We start from the raw sequence: 19,035 nt of genomic DNA on the forward strand, positions 1-19,035 counted from the left end.
ATTTCTGCCTTTCATTTAGCACAGAGGTTTTCAAACTGTGGGACGGGTCCCCCACAATTTGAAAACCGTCGCCTCCTGTCAGGAGTTGGCAGATTGGAAGGTGGTGGGAGCTGCCCGGCATGCTTGGACTCCTGGCTCTCTGCGCTATGGGAGCTAGGGTGCTAGCTGGTTGCCTGGCAGCCCTCCCTTCCCTGATCCCCTGCCCAGGAGCACAAGGGCAGCAGCAAGCAAACATCTCAGGGAGCATCTCATGGCAGCTCGGCTACGTGGGCACAGCTCACAGCTGTGCCCAGAGGCAGATTACAGTTTTATGAGGCCGTGGGCCAGAGCAAGTGGGGGCCCCTCCCCATCCCTTCCGCCTGCAGTCCCTGCTGCCCCCCCCAGCACTCCTGCCAGGGGAGGGGGGTCAGCACACGGGGGCTTGCCCTGCTCCACCCACCTGCTTGGTACTCCTGCCAGGGGGAGCAGGGTTGGGACACGGGGGTGGGTGGAGCGGGTCAAGTCTGCGTGCCCCGACCCCGCTCCCAGGTAGGAGCACCGGGCAGGTGGAGCAGGTCGGGGCATGGGGGTGCTCATTTTTCCAGGGCCTAGAGGTGATTTTTCCAGGGACCCCCAATTGGCTTGGACCCCGGGCACAGGCCCCATTGGCCCAGTGGCTGTGCCACCACTGGCTGTGCCACCCGCCCTGCCTGGGGAGGGCCGGCCATAAAGAGCAGACCTGGCGGCTCCCACCAGCTTCCAATACGCCAGCTCCTGGCAGGAGGCAACAGTTTTCAAATTGTGGGGGGCACACCCCACAGTTTGTAAACCCCTGTGCTAAATGGAAGGCAGAAATGGGGGGACACACGTGACCCTGCATCCCCCCCAGGCCACCCCATTTTTCCGCCCCAATGGCTTTTTGCCTGGGTGACTGCCCCGTTCGCCGCGCCCTAGTTACGGCCCTGATTTTATCTCTTTACCGTCAGGCATAAATATATGTTCTGACACTATACATGACAATAATTCTGTCTGAAAGTTTATAAATGAAGGTGCAAACTGATTAAGCCCAAATTGGGTGGACTTGTGATTCAGTTTCCTACCTTATACTCCCAACAAGCTCAACAGTTAAAACCAATTTGTTAAATAAACCCAGCTTGCAGAATTCAGAGTCCAGAAGCCAGGTCAACAATCAAACATTTTGCCTAGGGAAAAGTGTTTTCATATTCAAACAGGCAGCACTGTAAAAAAGAGAGGAACTGGACCAAATCCCTTTGCTTACATAGGGAAGAAGGATATAGATTTCTGTCTGATTACCACAATGACGGGAATCAGACTGATCAAGCAAAAACATGTTTGTTTGTAGAAGTTTATCAAAATCTCTGACTTTAAATTTTGTATGTGTTTTTGCTTTAAATATAAAATACAATCTCATTCTTTCTCCTCTCCACCCTGTTGAGTTAGATGATAACTTCTTCTAGGGGCAGGGCTGGGAAAGGAGGAAGTGAAATCAAACTGCTTTAAAAGAAAGGGATTGACTTTTGCTCCCTGTGTGTGGAAAACCTTTCTTGGAATGCAGGATAAAGGTGAGTATTAAATTGTACCCAGGAACCAAATATCTACATTGCTTAAATTATTTTGGTCAATTTTATTGTCCTAATTAGTTATTGACAATCAGGCAAACATGTAAAAGATGTGCTTGCTTGGATGTTTATTAGTTTGAAGTGGGCCGAAGAGAAGTCATCATCAGTTTTTTTTAAATGCTACTTTGTTCTACAAATTTTTTACCTATCTCTGTTGTAAACCAACCCGAGATTACTGTGACTGAAAGGATTAGAGCGGAAGCAAATGTTATATTCTCTATGTATTCCAGTTCTGTGCATTTGAAAGCACTTTGTAAATAGTCAGTTTCACTACAGTATTTTACTGTGATTTCTGTATGAGTCTTTCACCTAGCAACGAAGAGGAAAAAGCATGTGTAAAAAATGTGTTTTGAAAAATTATGGATAAAGATAGAGGGATTAAGGAATGAGTATAACATCTTTATTTTTTATTTATTTATTGACTAAATTTCACACTGATGATGTGCATTGATCTGCTAATTTTCATCATTCACTTTAACACGCACAATAAAGATGAAAATGCGGAAAGCAGGAGCAAACTGTCTTGTGGGAAGGTGTCTGGTGGAGCTCTGTAAGACTCCCATTATTTCAGGGTTGGCTTTCTTTGCAATTTCTGTGCCTGATTAGTGCAGCTGAGAGTTAATCATTGAGAGAAATATTTAATCATCATAAAATAACCCCTGCAGTGACATGTGGTGAATCAATTTCCCAGTGTTCTGTGTGTCTCAATTGTGTATTGTTTTGTCATCCTAGGCCCTAATCCTGCAAGCACTTACGTAGCTGCATAATGTTAGTCCTGTGGGTAGTTCTATTAAAATAACATTCATTGGTAACATTTGTATTTTAAATCAATGGGACAACTCCATGTGAGTAAAGTGCTACATATGCTTAAGAGTTTGCAGGATTAGGGCCTAAGACTGCAGGCTCCTTGGGGCAGTGATCCATTCTCCTCCATATTCTGTACAGTGCTGGGCACACGGTTGGCACTCAGTAGATAATACAGAAGATGAGCACCTCTGTGATTTCCCATCTCCTGTTGCCCTTCCCATTGCACCAATGGAGAATCTTTTCTGACCCAAATCTGCCAGGCAGGCTGACTCTGTACCAGCTTGTGCACGCTTCACATCTCGACAGATACCGCCAAAGCAGAGGAATCAAGAATCAAGGAATCATATGAGGAGAGAAAGTCACCTAGCACCCACAGGACTACAACAGTTAGTGGGAGAAATCATGAGATTCCTAGAGCAAGTCACGCACAGAGGAATCTCCTGCTAAGAAGAATGAATCAGGAGGTTTTTAAACCTCTAATCATTTTCTGTCTCAAATCAACCTGCTGCTGTTTTACTGTGTCTTTATATTGGCAGCTGAAGGGCTGAATCACAAATCTGCGGTTAGATAAAACTTTATACATATTAAATAAATTATTCTTGCTCCCTCTACTGAGGTGTTTAAAATTATGTTTCGCTCTTTGTCTGTGTCAATTATTTTACAGGCCAATGTACCTTGGCAGCTTGAGCACTGATCCCCTGATCCTGCCATCAGCTCCATGCTGGTGGATTTCTTCACTCACATGGAGTCCCTTGAAGTCAATGGGGCTGCATGAGGGGCACATCCACACAGAGCTCCCTACAGGATTGGGACCTCTGATTTCATGCAAAGTGACCCTAACTTTGTGGGTCACTAGATGACTGTTTTGAAATTAATGTTTTGTCCTGGTTTGAATATAATGCATTAACTTTTACACCTTCCTATTCCTGTAGTACCTGCCACCATCCCCCATCCCACGTTGTTTATGCTGGAGACTGGACTAGATTGTCCAAGTTGTGCACAGTGGAGTCTTTGGGGTAGTCTAGGTTTATGAATGGATATCAACAATTGGCGTCTTAATGCTGAACATGGGTTGCCTAGTGACAACCAAATACACCTGCTTTAGTGCTTTCCTTTTTGTATTGGTTCAGAGAAAATGTTGGCAGCTTATTTTGACCAGCCAGGAGGCCCAGAGAATCTATATGTGAAAGAGGTACCGAAACCACATCCAGGAAAAGGAGAAGTACTTATAAAAGTGTCTGCCAGTGCTCTGAATAGGGCTGACTTACTCCAGGTATGTCTTTGTTAAGATGACTTATAGACCTGTGGGACACACTGCATTGCTTGGACTCAATTTTTGAGTAACAGAAGAGTCTGGCTTGAATTTTGACAGATCTGAAAAGTTAAGAGGGGTTGGACCTGGTTAGCACTTTGATGAGCGATCTCCAAGGAAAAGCTCAGAGTGCTGCAAAAAGAGGTGGTTGGTGATTCAGTAGGTGGCACTTCTTCATCTGAGTCCCCACTGAACCTATGACCCATTATGATATCAGGGGCACTGTGCTCCGGGAGGTTTCTCCTTTCAGATGAGATGAAAACAAGCTCTAGTCACTCGTGGTCACTTAAAAATTCCCATAACATTCTCATGAACATAAGGGTGTTAACTCTAGTACCTTGGCTAAATTCCAATTTAAGTAGTCACATTCTACCTACCTCTTAAAACATACGTTAGCAGCCAACGTCTTGGCTGATACACTGGGGACTGAACCAGGGACCTCCAGAGCTAAAAGCATGAGTGTCTGTAGCTTGTGCTAAAACTCAGCAAGTGGGAATAACTCATATCTTCAGCAGATCAGCACTGAGGGGGACCTGTAACACACTCACCAGTTGGTTACAGACATATAAAGTTTCAAGAACAAAGCATGCTCAGCCTAAAAAAGGAAGTGTAATTATTGCTAAAAATACCACCAAGAATGGGAGATCCTAAAAAGACCTGGATTGAAATGTATTTGCATGATGTGACCAGAACTAAAACCTAGGGGGGTTCTGAAGTAAGACTGAATAAAGAGAGATTAGGTTAAGTGGCAGATCAAATTGCAGTTCATTGCACTGATTATTCTTTCTGTTTTTGCAGAGGAGAGGAAAGTATCCTTCCCCAAAAGGAGCAAGTGACATTTTAGGCTTAGAAGCAGCTGGACTTGTGGCTGGGTTCGGACCTGGTTGCAAGGGTCAGTGGAAAATTGGAGATACAGTGATGGCTCTGCTGTCTGGGGGTGGCCAGGCAGAATACGTCACTGTGCCAGAAGGTCATCTAATGCTGATCCCTGATGATATGACTTTTGTTCAGGCTGCAGCCATTCCTGAAGCCTGGCTAACAGCCTTTCAGTTGCTGCATTTTGTAGGTGAGTGGTGTATCTGCAAATCCAGTTTGCCATTTTCTTCTATTCATTGCCCAGATCTGAATGTCACTTGCCTTTGAAGAGCTTTTTCTATGTCACTCCATCCATCTAGCCCTTTGACCTTTCTTGTCCACATGACTTAGATGTACAAGACCTAAATTCCTAAAGGTTGGCCACATCTACTCAATAATAACTTGCTTTGCTGATTGCATATGTAAAAGGGAAGAATACAAAAAGGGGCTTGGCTTTACAGTAGAACCTCAGAGTTACAAACTGACCGGTCAACCACATGTTGGCACCAGAAGTACACAATTAGGCAGCAGCAGAAAAAAAAAAGCAAATACAATGCAGTGCTGTGTTAAACGTAAACTACTAAAAAAAATTAAGGGAAAGTTTAATTTTTTTGACAAGGTAAGGAAATTGTTTCTGTGCTTGTTTCATTTAAATTAAGATGGTTAAAAGCAGCATTTTTCTTCTGCATAATAAAGTTTCAAAGCAGTATTAAGTCAATGTTCAGTTGTAATCTTTTGAAAGAACAACCAAAACATTTTGTTCAGAGTTACAAACATTTCAGAGTTATGAACAACCTCCATTCCCAAGGTGTTCGAAACTCTGAGGTTCTACTGTACTTTGCATCTGTATTTCCCAGCTGGGAACTACAGCTTTCCATTAACCCCAAATGCTGTATTTTCCCCCAAAGCAAGGCCTACCTCTAAGAGTCTGACTTCACTACAAACTCAACGATGTTGGGATGTCCACACACACCATGATTGTCGCCTGATACTGTCTGAGCATGGTTTGGAATTATAGGGTAGATCAGGGGTAGGCAACCTATGGCACGTGTGCCGAAGGCGGCACGCGAGCTGATTTTCAATGGCACTCACACTGTCCGGGTCCTGGCGGCTCTGCATTTTAATTTAATTTTAAATTAAGCTTCTTAAATATTTTTAAAACCTTATTTACTTTACATACAACAATAGTTTAGTTATATATTATAGACTTATCGAAAGAGACCTTCTAAAAACGTTAAAATGTATTACTGGCACGCGAAACCTTAAATTAGAGTGAATAAATGAAGACTCGGCACACCACTTCTGAAAGGTTGCCGACCCCTGGGGTGGATGGACTCTATGTTGGAGAACACCCATGCTGTGCCTGGGTTCCCAGAGACAGCTGTATTTGTAGGTCAAACTCCCATTGAAGTTAGATGGATGCTCAGCATTTTTAAAATCCCACATGGAACATATTAGACAGGCCCTAAAGTATCATTCTACTGAATTTCTCTAACTGCTTCGTTTCTGACTGTTTGCAGGTCAGTGTGAGTTGGCAGATGTCCATTACCACAAATCAGCTTAGCACCCCTGCTGAAAAGCTCAGCAGAGAGACTAAGAGCCATGTAAAATGGACTATCCTTTTGTCACTACATTAGAGGTGGTCTCTCTACTTCTTGGTAGAGGAACATCAATTGGGCAGTGTAGGGAAGCTTGTACTGCTGCTACCCAGGCTTCTGTGGCCAAATAGGACTTTGGTCTCCAGGGCTGTTGAGCCCATACCTTTCAATTGCACTAAATGACCCCCCCAAAATTGTACTCAAATCTGTTAACGTTATATATGTTCTGGGCTTAGAAGCAATTACAAGATAATATCATTATAGAAGGGACTGGGAGCACCATCTATTATGAAGGTTGCCTGACATTTCCCATTGTAAGACCCTCTTTTCAATTGGTTATAACTTAGCCAAACTTTAACCATTCTAGAAAATGTTAGCCAAAACAACTCAGGCATTTCCAAGAACAAGGCTAAGGAAAATTGTTTTGTCATGTTAAAAAATACTGGCAACCTTATTTTGAGACATTCTAGTGCCCTTGTGCACTAGAGCAGGAACTTGGAATTTGGCCTTTGTGTCTGGGATGTGCCTTTTGCCATCACTGTGAAAATCTGCCCAAATCTGGCCAAGTTATAAACCTTTGAAAAATCAGAAGTTTAGCAGAGACTTGATAAAGTTTAGCATCTAAAGTCTCTGGAGATTCCATCTGCAGTGAGCTTACTTCAGCCCAGGGCTATGAAGGACTTTCCCTGCAATTGCAGCTCTGAGCTACTGTGGGCTTTGCCAGGTCGGGGCCAAGCATCTGGGTGGAGACAAAGAGCCTGGAGGGGGGAGACTGGGATTGGAGACTGGCACTGCGAGGACAGGTAAACTAGGAGTTGGGGGAAAGTCCAGGATTGGCTGGGCAAGGAGCCTGGAAATGGGAGCCAGGGGCAGGAGCTCAGTGTGTCATGGGGAAGGAAGTGGGTGGAGGGGAGCAGGGCCGGCTCCAGGCACCAGGCAACCAAGCACATGCTTGGGGCGGCACCTGGTAAGGGGCGGCCAATCTTGGGGTGGCGGGGTGCAGCACGGCGCGGCGCGGCATTTGGTGGCGAGGCGCTCGGCGGGGGGGGCGGCGCGGGGCGCGGCGTTCGGGTGGGTGGGGTTCCGGCGGCGCGGTGCTTGGCGGGGGGGGGCGAGCTCCAGCAGCGCGGCGCTCGGTGGGGGGTGCAGCGCGGGGTGCGGCGCTCGGGGGGGGGGGGTTCCAGCGGCGCGGTGCGGCGCTCGGCGGGGGCTGCTCGGCAGGGCGGCGCTTTTTTTTGCTGCTTGGGGCAGCAAAAGAGTTAGAGCCAGCCCTGGAGGGGAGACAGAGCTGACAAGGAGTTAGGGTGCAGTGGAAGAACTATGGCAGGCTGGGCACAGAGACTTGGATAAGGAACTGGGTGGGGGCACTGGGATTGGATGAGAGGCCACAAGGTGAGTTGGAATGGGAACTGAGGTGGGGAATGTGGGGGATAACTGAACAGAGACAGATTGGATGAGTAGCCAGGAGGGGGAGCTGGGACTGGGTGGCAAGGAGACAGGGGATAAGGTGCCAGGGCTATGTGGAGGGGAAAATGGGAATAGTTAGGCAGGAAAACTGGGAGGAAGACTAGGACTGTGAGTGCTGGCGGAGATTGGGATTGGAATGGAGGATCCAGAGGGGCACACAAGGACTAGCTGGACAAGGAAACTGGGACTGGGATAAGAAACCTGAGGAATGGAGACTAGGACTGGCTAGGTGAGACTAGAATGAGGAAGCAGGAAGTAAGGAAGAGACAGGATTGCGACAGGGATAGGTTGGAGGTCAAGGGGTCAAGCTTGAGGAAAACAGGCAGAAGAGTCTGTGCCCAGTAGAGAACGCTCCCCTCCAGAGCCTCGAATGGAACTTAAGATTCTTGAGTCTCACCATTCCTCTTCTATCAGAAAATATCTGTGAAACCCTCTGGCAAAGTGTCTAGTGCTGGTCCACACAGAGGATTACAACTACTACTGCTATTATTTATTACATTAGCTCTAATATCAGAGATCTGTATTCAGGAGTGCTGGAACAATCTGTATAGCGGGGGTGCCAAGAGCCATTGAACCAAACTGTAAACCCTGTATATGATGGAAACCACTTCAAGCCAGAGGATGTGGAAGCACCCCAGCACCCCTAGTTTCAGCACCTATGTCTGCATGATGTATCTAATGGTTCCAACCCTGCTGATAAACCATACATGTCATCATGATTCCACATAATAGAATTTCTGTTCGCTTTCTTTAAAACGTAGGAAATTACAAACAAAAAAATAAGTTAAAGGAACGTTATTAAGATTGCAAATCAAGGACTCAAAAATTAAGACTGCCAGAATTAAGGTTGCCTGTGCGATCTCAGTTTTCTCACCTTGCACGTATACATTATGATATAGTCCCTATGAAATGATCACACACTATTTTTTTCACAGGATCCCCCTGCCTCATTCAGTGAACAAGATATATGGTGCTCACTTCCAGAGCAGCTATTCAGTGTTTTACTGCATGCACTTACACCAGGTCTGGATTTTTTCCCTCATTAAAGGTGTTCAACAGCTGCTTATTTTAGCTGCAGAATCCACAGATTAGAGTTAATTTGTTCAGTTGTTATTGAGCACTTTTTACCACAACCACGTCTAATCTGAAGGCTGTCCCAAATGGGTCGTTCATTTCTTTATGTTTTGCTTCAGGTAAAGTACAGAGTGGACAGACAGTGCTGATCCATGCAGGAGCTAGTGGAGTTGGCACAGCAGCCGTTCAACTGACTAGACTGGCAAAAGCTATTCCCATTGTAACAGCTGGAACACAAGAGAAACTCCAGCTGGCAGCAAAACTCGGAGCAGCGGCTGGGTTCAACTACAAGGAGGAGGATTTTAGCGAAAGGGCCCTGGAGTTCACCAACGGTGAGAATGTTTGGGTAACCCAACAATTGCACTGGTATTCATAATCATGATTTAGGAAAAGTCTGCATTCTTCTCCTATGACGTTGCTGTTGTGTTTCAACTAGGCTACATCTACACTGCAGTAAAAGACCCATAGTACGGCTATGGCTGGCCCAGGTCAGCTGTTTTGGGCTTGCGGGGCTAAACATTGCAGTGTAGACATTTGGGTTTGGGCTGGAGTCGTGGGTCTGAAACCTCACAAGGGGGTAGGTCTTAGAGCCTAGGCCTGAGCCCACATGTCTATGCTGCAATTTTTAGCCCTGCAGCCCAAGCCCCACAAACCCAAGTCAATTGTCCCGGGCTCTGAAACTCAGTGCCGTGGGTTATTAATGTTGCAGCATAGAAGTACCCTTAGATTTTCAATGGGATCATCCCATCAGGGAGGTTGATTTTCACACGGAAGGCCAGAATGCCTCCCCATCTCAAACCTGTTATGGCCCATCAGTTGTTGGCTGGGAAGGGAATCTGTAGTCCTAGATGAGGCCTAAAACACAGGTCTTGAGCATTAGCAGTGTTAAAAATCCCATGATTAGTTTGGATAATTATGTTCCACCTAGCAATCATTCCCACTCTAGTTTTATTCAGATGTGACAACCTTCACTTCCTGTCTTAAGCTTCTATTTAGTGTTATGCACTTTATATAGTTTTTGCATTTCACCTTGGAAGTGGCTGGTTTCAATAAGATTTCAATATGCTCAGCACCTGCAGGACAGACCCAATGTCAGCACATAACTTGTCTAACCGGACCCTATTTTCAGCAGTGCCCCCTTTGTTTTGGTTTTGTTGTTGTTGTTGTGGGCACAAATATTGTACCTGCATTGCTTTTGCATCCATAAGTAATTGTGAGCACAAGTCCCAGCATTTGGATTGCTAAATGTTTGACTGTGGGCACAAAAAATGTACACAATTTTTTTACCTGCCCACTGTGCGTAGAAAAAAGTTATTGTTCTTTCTATGGATATTTAGGGCATTGTTTATGGGTTTGCATATGTGTATGTATATATTTATATTTAGCCTGGCCCTGCAGTTATTACTCACAAGTAGTCACATTGACTTCAGTGGGACTAATCCCATAAGTAAGGTATGTCTACACTACGGGATTAATCCGAATTTATATAATTCGAATTTTGGAAACAGATTGTATAAAGTCGAATGTATGCGGCCACACTAAGCACATTAATTCGGCAGTGTGCATCCATGTACCGGGGCTAGCGTCGATTTCCGGAGCGTTGCACTGTGGGTAGCTATCCCATAGCTATCCCATAGTTCCCGCAGTCTCCTCCGCCCATTGGAATTCTGGATTGAGATCCCAATGCCTGATGGGGCCAAAAACATTGTCACGGGTGGTTCTGGGTACATCCTCCCCCCTCTCCAGGGAAGCAACGGCAGACAACCGTTTCGCGCCTTTTTCCTGGGTGAACAGTGCAGACGCCATACCACGGCAAGCATGGAGCCCACTCAGCTCAAGACAGCAGTCTTGAACATTGTAAACATCTCGCGCGTTATCGTGCAGTTTATGCTGAACCAGAACCTGCAAAACCAGGCGGCGAGGAGTAGGCTACGGCAGCGTGGCGGCGAGAGTGATGAGGACATGGACATGGAATTCTATCAAACCGCGGGCCCCGGTGCTTTGGAGATCATGCTGTTAATGGGGCAGGTTATAGCCGTGGACATGGAATTCTGGGCCCGGGAAACAAGCACAGACTGGTGGGACCGCATCGTGTTGCAGGTGTGGGACGATTCCTAGTGGCTGCAAAACTTTCGCATGCGTAAGGGCACTTTCATGGAACTTTGTGGCTTGCTTTCCCCTGCCCTGAAGCGCCAGAATACCAAGATGAGAGCAGCCCTCACAGTTGAGAAGCAAGTGGTGATAGCCCTGTGGAAGCTTGCAACGCCAGACAGCTACCGGTCAGTCAGGAATCAGTTTGGAGGGGGCAAATCTACTGTGGGGGCTGCTGTCATGCAAGTAGCCAAAGCAAGCACTGAGCTGCTGCTACGAAAGGTAGTGACTCTGGGAAATGTGCAGGTCATAGTGGATGGCTTTGCTGAAATGGGATTCCCTAACTGTGGTGGGGCGATAGATGGAACCCATATCCCTATCTTGGCACCGGAGCACCAGGGTACCCAGTACATAAACCGCAAGGGGTACTTTTCAATGGTGCTGCAAGCACTTGTGGATCACAAGGGATGTTTCACCAACATCAACGTGGGCTGGCCAGGGAGGGTTCATGACGCTCGCGTCTTCAGGAACACTACTCTGTTTAAATGGCTGCAGCAAGGGACTTACTTCCCGGACCAGAAAATAACTGTTGGGGATGTTGAAATGCCTATAGTTATCCTTGGGAACCCAGCCTACCCCTTAATCCCATGGCTCATGAAGCCATACACAGGCAGCCTGGACAGGAGTCAGGAGCTGTTCAACTACAGGCTGAGCAAGTGCAGAATGGTGGTAGAATGTGCATTTGGCCGTTTAAAAGGTCGCTGGCGCTCGTTACTGACTCGGTCAGACCTCAGCCAAACCAATATCCCCATTGTTATTGCTGCTTGCTGTGTGCTCCACAATCTCTGTGAGAGTAAGGGGGAGACCTTTATGGCGGGGTGGGAGGCTGAGGCAAATCGCCTGGCTGCTGATTATGCGCAGCCAGACACCAGGGCTATTAGAAGATCACACCAGGAAGTGCTGTGCATCAGAGAAGCTTTGAAAACCAGTTTCATGACTGGCCAGGCTACAGTGTGAAAGTTCTATTTGTTGAAAACCCGCCCCCTTGATTGACTCATTCCCTGTAAGCAAATCACCCTCCCCCCTTAAATCACAGCTTGCTTTTAAAGGAAATAAAGTCACTATCATTTAAAAATCATGTATTCTTTATTAATTGATTATAAACATAGGGAGAGAACTGACAAGGTAACCTGGGTGAGATTTGGGAGGAGGATAGGAGGGAAGTAAAAGGCCACTGAAAAAATTCAATATAATGACAGCCTTTTGGTTGGGCTGTCCACTGGGGTGGAGTGGGAGGGTGCACGGAGCTCCCCCCCCCCGCGTTCTTACACGTCTGGGTGAGGAGGATATGGAACATGGTGGGGGGGAGGGAGGTTATACAGCAGCTGCAGCGGCAGTCTGTTATCCTGCTGCCGTTCCTGAAGCTCCACCAGACGCCGGAGCATGTCCGTTTGATCACGCAGCAGCCCCAGCGTTGCAGGCTGCCACCTCTCATCTCGAGCGTCCCTCATGACCTCACGTTCACTGGCATCTTTCCTGTACTTAGATACCATGTCCTTCCACTCATTCAAATGAGCTATTTCATTGCGGGTGCATTCCATTATTTCCGAGAACATGTCGTCTCGCATCCTCTTTCTCTGCCGCCTTATCTGAGATAGCCTTCGGGACAGAGGAGGGAGGCTTGAAAAATTTGCAGCTGCTGGAGGGATGAAAAAAAGGAGAGAAGTTTTTAAAATGATACATTTTACAGAACAATGCTTATACTCTTTCATGGTGAACAACACTATTCACATTACATAGCACATGTGATTTCAGTACAAGGTCGCATTTTCCATCTTAATATTGAGTGCCTGTGGCTTTAGTGTTAGAGATCACAGACGCAGGTCCGGGCAACAGAATTCAGCTTGCATGTGGCCATGGTAAGCCATTGTCTTTCGGCTTCTGTGCCCTCCTTTCCCACATACCAAGCAAAGCCCATTGACTGCTGCGGTTTTCCTGTTAACCTTCAGCAGCAGAAAACAAACTAACCCCCCCCCCCCATCCAATTCTCTGGGATGATCGCTTTATCCCTCCCCCCACCTCATGGCTGGTATCAGGGAAGATCCCTGCAGAAACCAAACTAAACCCCCACCCCCCCTCTCGCCATGAATTATCTGGGATCATCGCTGTACCCCTCCCCCCACCGCGTGGCTGGTATAAGGGAAGATCCCTGCTAGCCAAAGGCGAAAAGCTCAGGGCCAATTCCCCCCCACCCTTTCCCGCTGGCTAACTGCAGGGAAGGATTTCTTTTCAGCCACAGGCAAATAGCCCAGTAGGAACGGCCACCTCTGTCCCCTTAATTAAATTCCCATATTTCAACCAGGTTACCATGAGCGATATCACTCTCCTGAGGATTACACAGCGAGATAAAGAACGGATGTTGCTTGAATGCCTGCAAACACCGGACCATACGCTGCCAGGCTTTGTCATGCAATGATACCAGATTACTTGCTACTAGCATGGCGTGATCAAGTGTCCTACCATGGAGGACGGAATAAGGCTGCACTGCCCAGAAACCTTGAGGCAAAGCTTTTGGAGTACCTCCAGGAGAGCTTCATGGAGATATCCCTGGAGGATTTCCGCTCCATCCCCAGACACGTTAAGAGACTTTTCCAGTAGCTATACTGGCCGCGAATGCATCCCAAGTCCTCAGGGCAAATTAATCATTAAAAAACGCTTGCTTTTAAACCACGTTTTATATTTTAAAAGGTAAAGTCACCTGAGATCCCTTCCATGGGGTCATGGTCTTGGGTACTGGCTTGGGAAGGTACTTCAGTCAGGCTGAGAAAAAGATCCTTGCTGTTGGGGAGAACGGAGTGCTGGGTGCTCTCCGCAAGCTCGTCCTCCTCCTCCTCCTCCTCTTCCCCGTCCACAGAATCCTCAGGTGTGGCTGATGAGATTACCCCCACCTCGGAATCCACAGTCAGAGGTGGGGTAGTGGTGGCAGCCCCCCCTAGAATTGCATGCAGCTCAGCGCAGAAGCAGCATGTCTGCAGCTCTGACCCGGAGCGATCGTTTGCCTCCTTTGTTTTCTGATAGGCTTGTCTGAGCTCCTTGACTTTCAGGCGGCACTGATCTGAGTCCCTATTGTGGCCTCTCTCCATCATGCCCTTGGAGATTTTTTCAAAAGTTTTGGCATTTCGTCTTTTCGAATGAAGTTCTGCTAGCACTGAATCCTCTCCCCATATAACGATCAGATCCAGTACCTCCCATATGGTCCATGTTGGTGCTCTTTTTCGATTATCGACCTGCATGGTTATCTGTGCTGATGAGCTCTCTGTGGTCACCTATGCTCTCCTGTGATGGGCAAACAGGAAATGAAATTCAAATGTTCGCGAGGCTTTTCCTGTCTACCTGGCCAGTGCATCCGAGTTCAGATTGCTGTCCAGAGCAGTCACAATGGTGCACTGTGGGATAGCTCCCGGAGGCCAATACCATCAAATTGCGGCCACACTAACCCTAATTCGAAATGACAATATCGATTATGGGGCTACTCCGCTCGTCGGGGAGGAGTACAGAAATCGATTTTAAGAGCCCTTTATTTCGAAATAAATGGCTTCGTTGTGTGGACGGGTGCAGGGTTAATTTGATTTAACGCTGCTAAATTTGAATTAAACTCATAGTGTAGACCATGCCTAAGAGTTATAGGACTGTGCCTCTCTGTATACAGACCTACTCGTCTCAGTCTGTTTTTTGTTGTTGTTGTTTTGTTTTGTTTTGTTTCAAATTATCCCACATTTTGATTTCTCCAAAGTACATTATTGAAATCCTTTCTGTTCCACTTGAGGCTCTGGAGTGGATATTATTTTAGACTGCATTGGTGGTTCCTACTGGGAGAAGAACCTCAATTGTCTGAGTACTGATGGCCAGTGGATTGTGTATGGACTGTTGGGTGAAGGTGAAGTACATGGAGATCTGCTTGCAAGGTTGCTTTCCAAAAGAGGGAGCCTGCTTACTAGTCTGTTAAGATCACGAGAAAAGGAGGCAAGTGATGACTAGCAATATCTTTATTTAGTTTAACATAGGAATCTGTCATTCTAATTACTTTGTTTCCTTTTAATACCAGTGATAAAATATTGTATTCATAGAATCATAGAACTGGAAGGGACCTTAAGAGGTCATTTAGTCCATTTCCCTGCACTCATGACAGGACTAAGTATTATCTAGACCATCACTGACAGGTGTTTGTCTAACCTGCTCTTAAAAATCTCCAAACATGGAGATTCCACAACTTCCGTAGGCAATTTATTCCAGGGCTTAACTACCCTGACATTTAGGAAGTTTTCCTAATGTCCAACCTAAACCTTCCTTGCTGCAATTTAAGCCCATTGCTTCTTGTCCTATCCTCAGCGGTTAGGAACAAATTTTCTCCCTCCTCATTGTAACAATCTCTTATGTACTTGAAAACTGTTATCATGTCCCCTCTCAGTCCTCTCTTTTCCAGATTAAACAAACCCAATTTTTTCAATCTTCCCTCATAGGTCATGTTTAATCATTTTTGTTGCTCTTCTCTGGACTTTCTCCAATTTGTCTATATCTTTCCTGAAACGTGGCGCCCAGAACTGGACAAAATACTCCAGTTGAGGCCTAATCAGCATGGAGTAGAGCAGAAGAATTACTTCTTGTGTCTTGCTTACAACATTCCTGCTAATACATTCCAGAATGATGTTCGCTTTTTTTGCAGCAGTGTTATACTGTTGACTCATATTTAGCTTGTGGTCCACTACGACCCATAGATCCCTTTCTGCAGTACTCCTTCCTAGGCAGTCATTTCCCATTTTGTATGTGTGCAACTGATTGTTCCTTCCTAAGTAGAGTATTTTGTATTTGTCCTTATTGAATTTCATCCTATTTACTTTAGACCATTTATCCAGTTTGTCCAGATCATTTTGAATTGTAATCCTATCCTCCAAAGCACCTGCAACCCCTTCCGGCTTGGTATTATTACTATTGCATTATTGTATTAATGCAGTGTAGTATTAATGTATTACCACACAAATAACACTCAATTTTTTATTATATATCTCGGAAAGCAATCCAGAATCAAACTATATTGTCCTTGTACTACTTGTGCCACATCCATTTCTGTTGTAACACAGCTGAAACCAGTGGAGTAACACCAGGGATGATTTGTGTTAACTGGGTTTTTTATTAGCCTCTTGTATGTACCATCTATGTACACTGAAAATGTTTCCCCTAAAAGGAAACAAAACTTACAAGAAATTGAAAATGGGAACATATCTATAAAATCGTTTGGGGTTCTGTTTTTCAAAATAGTTCTGCTTCCATTCAGTCGCCCAGATTTGAGAGCTGCTAAGTGCTGAGCACTTGTGAAAACTGGCTTTACCTGGACGATCCTGAGGGAGGGATCCAAGAGGGTATTTAGGCACCTAAGTCCCATTTTTAGGCACCACTGTGATCCACAAAACTCCCGCTTGGCTGCTGCCTAACTCTGTAAGTGCCTAAACTCACTCAACACTTAAGTATTTCCTCTGGGGATGCACACTGCAGCTCGCTCTAGGCGCCTATCTTCTGCCTGAGCATGTGCACTGCTGTCTCATGACAGACATCCAAATGCTCATCTCCTGCCTATGCCTCAGAGCAATTCACAAACTGGGAAAGATAGGGGTTTGGTTGTCCAAGTTGTGTGCCGGGGACTGATCTGGTTGGCAGCCTCTACTGGATCAACCCCTCAGGTGAGTTCACAGAAAGCAACCGGAGGGAAGGAGAGAGTAAGAGGAGGACCTCCCTTCTAATTTTTAGCCTAGCTGTCAGGGTATTCATCCAGGATGTAGGAGACCCCCAGTTCAAGTCCCTCCTCCTCCTGAGGGGGAGAAGGGATTTGAAGAGGGATCTGCCTCCTCTCAGGTGAGTGCACTAAGCTGTGGGATATTTTGATGTGGGGGGTCCCAGAATCTCACCTATTGAAGTTATTCTACTTCACTCAAACAATAAAATACTTAAATATTAATTGGACCAGAGACAGAATGGCTCTGTAGTCTATTCTTCGGGCATTCACCTGAGAGGTGGCAGATCTCTGTTAGGAATGTAAACGGTTAACCAGTAAGCATTAGGCTTACCGTTAACTGACCTTAACGGCTGGAGGGACCCCAGCCCCAGCCATGCTGGCAGGATCCCAGCCCCGGCAGGCTGAGCGACCTCGGTTAATGGTCAACCGATATAATTTTAATCATTTAACCGGTTAACTTTTTAAACCGATATTTACATCCCTAATATCTGTTCAAATCCCTTCTCCCATTCAGGAAGAGGGGGGACTTCAACCAGCGGTCTCCCACAGCCTTGGTGAGTACCCTGGCCACTACGCTAAAGGTTACAAATAGGGGTCTATCTAAATTTGCGGCCATGAAAATCACATCACAGACCATGAAATCTGGCCTCCCCCATGAAATCTGGTCTCTGACCACCCAGTGTGATTTCTCCATGAGTTAAGTAGACCACTAGCTGTAAAAATGGTTATCCCCCCACTCCCACCATTTTGTTTCAGGCCCTGCATGCAACTTAGCTAGCCAAAGTCTATCTTCCCCCAATTCATGTATCACTAGCAGTTAGGCATCGTTGTGCAGCCCAGACTGCATCTCTCACAGAGATGCAGATCTTAGATCACATCCCTCAGGCTAGCTTAGGTTGCTTCCCACCTTGCGGGCTAGTTTTTGTGGATCACAGTCTAAGAAAGACACCTCTCTCTCCCTATTCATTGTATAGGGAACATAGGCACCTCACTCAGGCTTTGTGGGTCGCAGTGCTGTTTGTTTATCTAAACACCTAACAGTTACACACTGTGATACTCAGCTTTCAATGCCTAAGTCCCTTCATTGATCCTACCGTCAGTGCTTTCTCTATGCTGCCCCTCATACTTGGGAGAAGCTCCCTGTAAACATCTGCAAAACCAACTCATCATCTTCCTTCATGTCCCTCCTCAAAACTCTCCTTTGCTATGATGTGTACAAAAAAGCCATGACTAAGGCTCCTATGCAGTATGGTAATACAAATAACTAATAATACCAAGAAGATATTACAGTGATGGCAGCAATATGAAACCCTAAGATATATTCTACCCAGGATCCAATACAGTATTGTTCCTACACTATATTCTCAAGTCCTTTGTCCAATCTTATTTTAAATGCCTCTGTGATGGAGCTTCTGTCACTTACCTTGGGAAAATATGTCATCCATTTACTATCATTTAAATTCCTTGGAGGAGCCTAAACAATTCCTCTCCTTTAGGGCTTACATCCTTTAACTATTGTAGACTATTATTATAAGTGCCTCCCAGTACAATAATGTTATGGAATGTAGTGTATCTTTTAGAAACATGCTCATTTTTATAGGTAATACTTAGAGATATGTGCATGAATTAGAAAAGTAGGAATAATTCTTAAAATATAACCTCCTTTCATTTTTTCTCTTCAGTATAAAGAAAAGCTGGTGAAAGCCTTCACAGAGAGAGTGTTGCCGTATTTCTCCCAAGACAGATCTCCTCACGTCCAACCAATCATTGACAGTGTTTATCCTTTGCACAGGATTGTAGAGGCTCACAGGACCATGGAAGAAAACAAGAACCTCGGCAAAGTTATAATTGAAATGCCTCCTTCATCTTAAAGAAGGGTGTGCTGCTGCAGGTGATCCACAGAGACTAAATTACTATTGATGTGTATGGGAGTTTGGCTCAGAGTGGGGTGCGGGGTCTGGGAGGGAGTTAGGGTGCGGGAGGCGGCTCAGAGTGGGGGTGCGGGGTCTGGGAGGGAGTTAGGGTGCAGGAGCGCGCTCAGGGTGGGGGTGCCGGAGGAGGCTCAGGGCGGGGGCAGGCAGGAGGTGCAGAGCACTTACCTGGGCCAGCTCCTGTTTGGTGCAGGGGGTGTGCAGGTGGCTCTGCGCAACACGGCACCGCCCCCATGGCCACGATTCTGGGAGCTACCCGCCGACCCCCCCGTCAGGGCCACCCGGAATGCAGGGGCTTTAGGGGCTGTGGAATGTGGCCCTGCGAGCACAGGCCGGAGGACTCTGGAGGAGCAGGGGCAGCCGTGCAGCAAGCAGCCGGAAAGAAGCGGCACTTTGAAGGGGAAAGCACCGCTTCTTTCCGGCCGCTGGCTGTGCAGCTGCCCCTGGTCCTCCACAGGCCGGAGGACTCAGGGCTACATTCCGAAAGGGGCTT

At 46.4% G+C, this 19,035-nt stretch overlaps 2 protein-coding genes across 2 annotated transcripts; one reads left to right on the forward strand and one right to left on the reverse strand.

Annotated features, from left to right (window-relative positions):
- Positions 1–1,427: 1,427 nt before the first annotated feature.
- On the forward strand, positions 1,428–18,588 carry TP53I3 (tumor protein p53 inducible protein 3). The gene is made up of 6 exons (XM_005297406.4): positions 1,428–1,562; positions 3,557–3,699; positions 4,537–4,804; positions 8,852–9,064; positions 14,650–14,846; positions 18,294–18,588. Exons 1-6 carry the CDS (start codon positions 1,550–1,552, stop codon positions 18,480–18,482), a joined length of 1,023 nt encoding a protein of 340 aa, XP_005297463.2. The 5' UTR covers positions 1,428–1,549; the 3' UTR covers positions 18,483–18,588.
- Positions 12,149–14,655, reverse strand: LOC135982172 (uncharacterized). The gene is made up of 2 exons (XM_065587588.1): positions 13,582–14,655; positions 12,149–12,522 (listed from the first exon to the last, which is right to left on the reverse strand). The coding sequence occupies exons 1-2, from the start codon at positions 14,114–14,116 to the stop codon at positions 12,149–12,151; spliced, it is 909 nt and encodes a 302-aa protein (XP_065443660.1). The 5' UTR covers positions 14,117–14,655.
- Positions 18,589–19,035: the final 447 nt, after the last annotated feature.

The sequence above is a fragment of the Chrysemys picta genome, chromosome 3 (assembly GCF_011386835.1).
Source record: "Chrysemys picta bellii isolate R12L10 chromosome 3, ASM1138683v2, whole genome shotgun sequence".
Classification (NCBI taxonomy): Eukaryota; Metazoa; Chordata; order Testudines; family Emydidae; genus Chrysemys; species Chrysemys picta.

Coding starts and splice junctions, on each gene's coding strand:
- LOC135982172 (XM_065587588.1), bottom strand. CDS start 14,116: ATGCAGGTCGATAATCGAAAAAGAGCACCAACATGGACCATATGGGAG. Junction 12,523..13,581: donor CCCCATGGAAGGGATCTCAG/GTGACTTTACCT, acceptor TCATCCCTCCAG/CAGCTGCAAATTTTTCAAGC.
- TP53I3 (XM_005297406.4), top strand. Junction 3,700..4,536: donor ATAGGGCTGACTTACTCCAG/GTATGTCTTTGT, acceptor CTGTTTTTGCAG/AGGAGAGGAAAGTATCCTTC. Junction 14,847..18,293: donor TAAGATCACGAGAAAAGGAG/GCAAGTGATGAC, acceptor TTTTCTCTTCAG/TATAAAGAAAAGCTGGTGAA.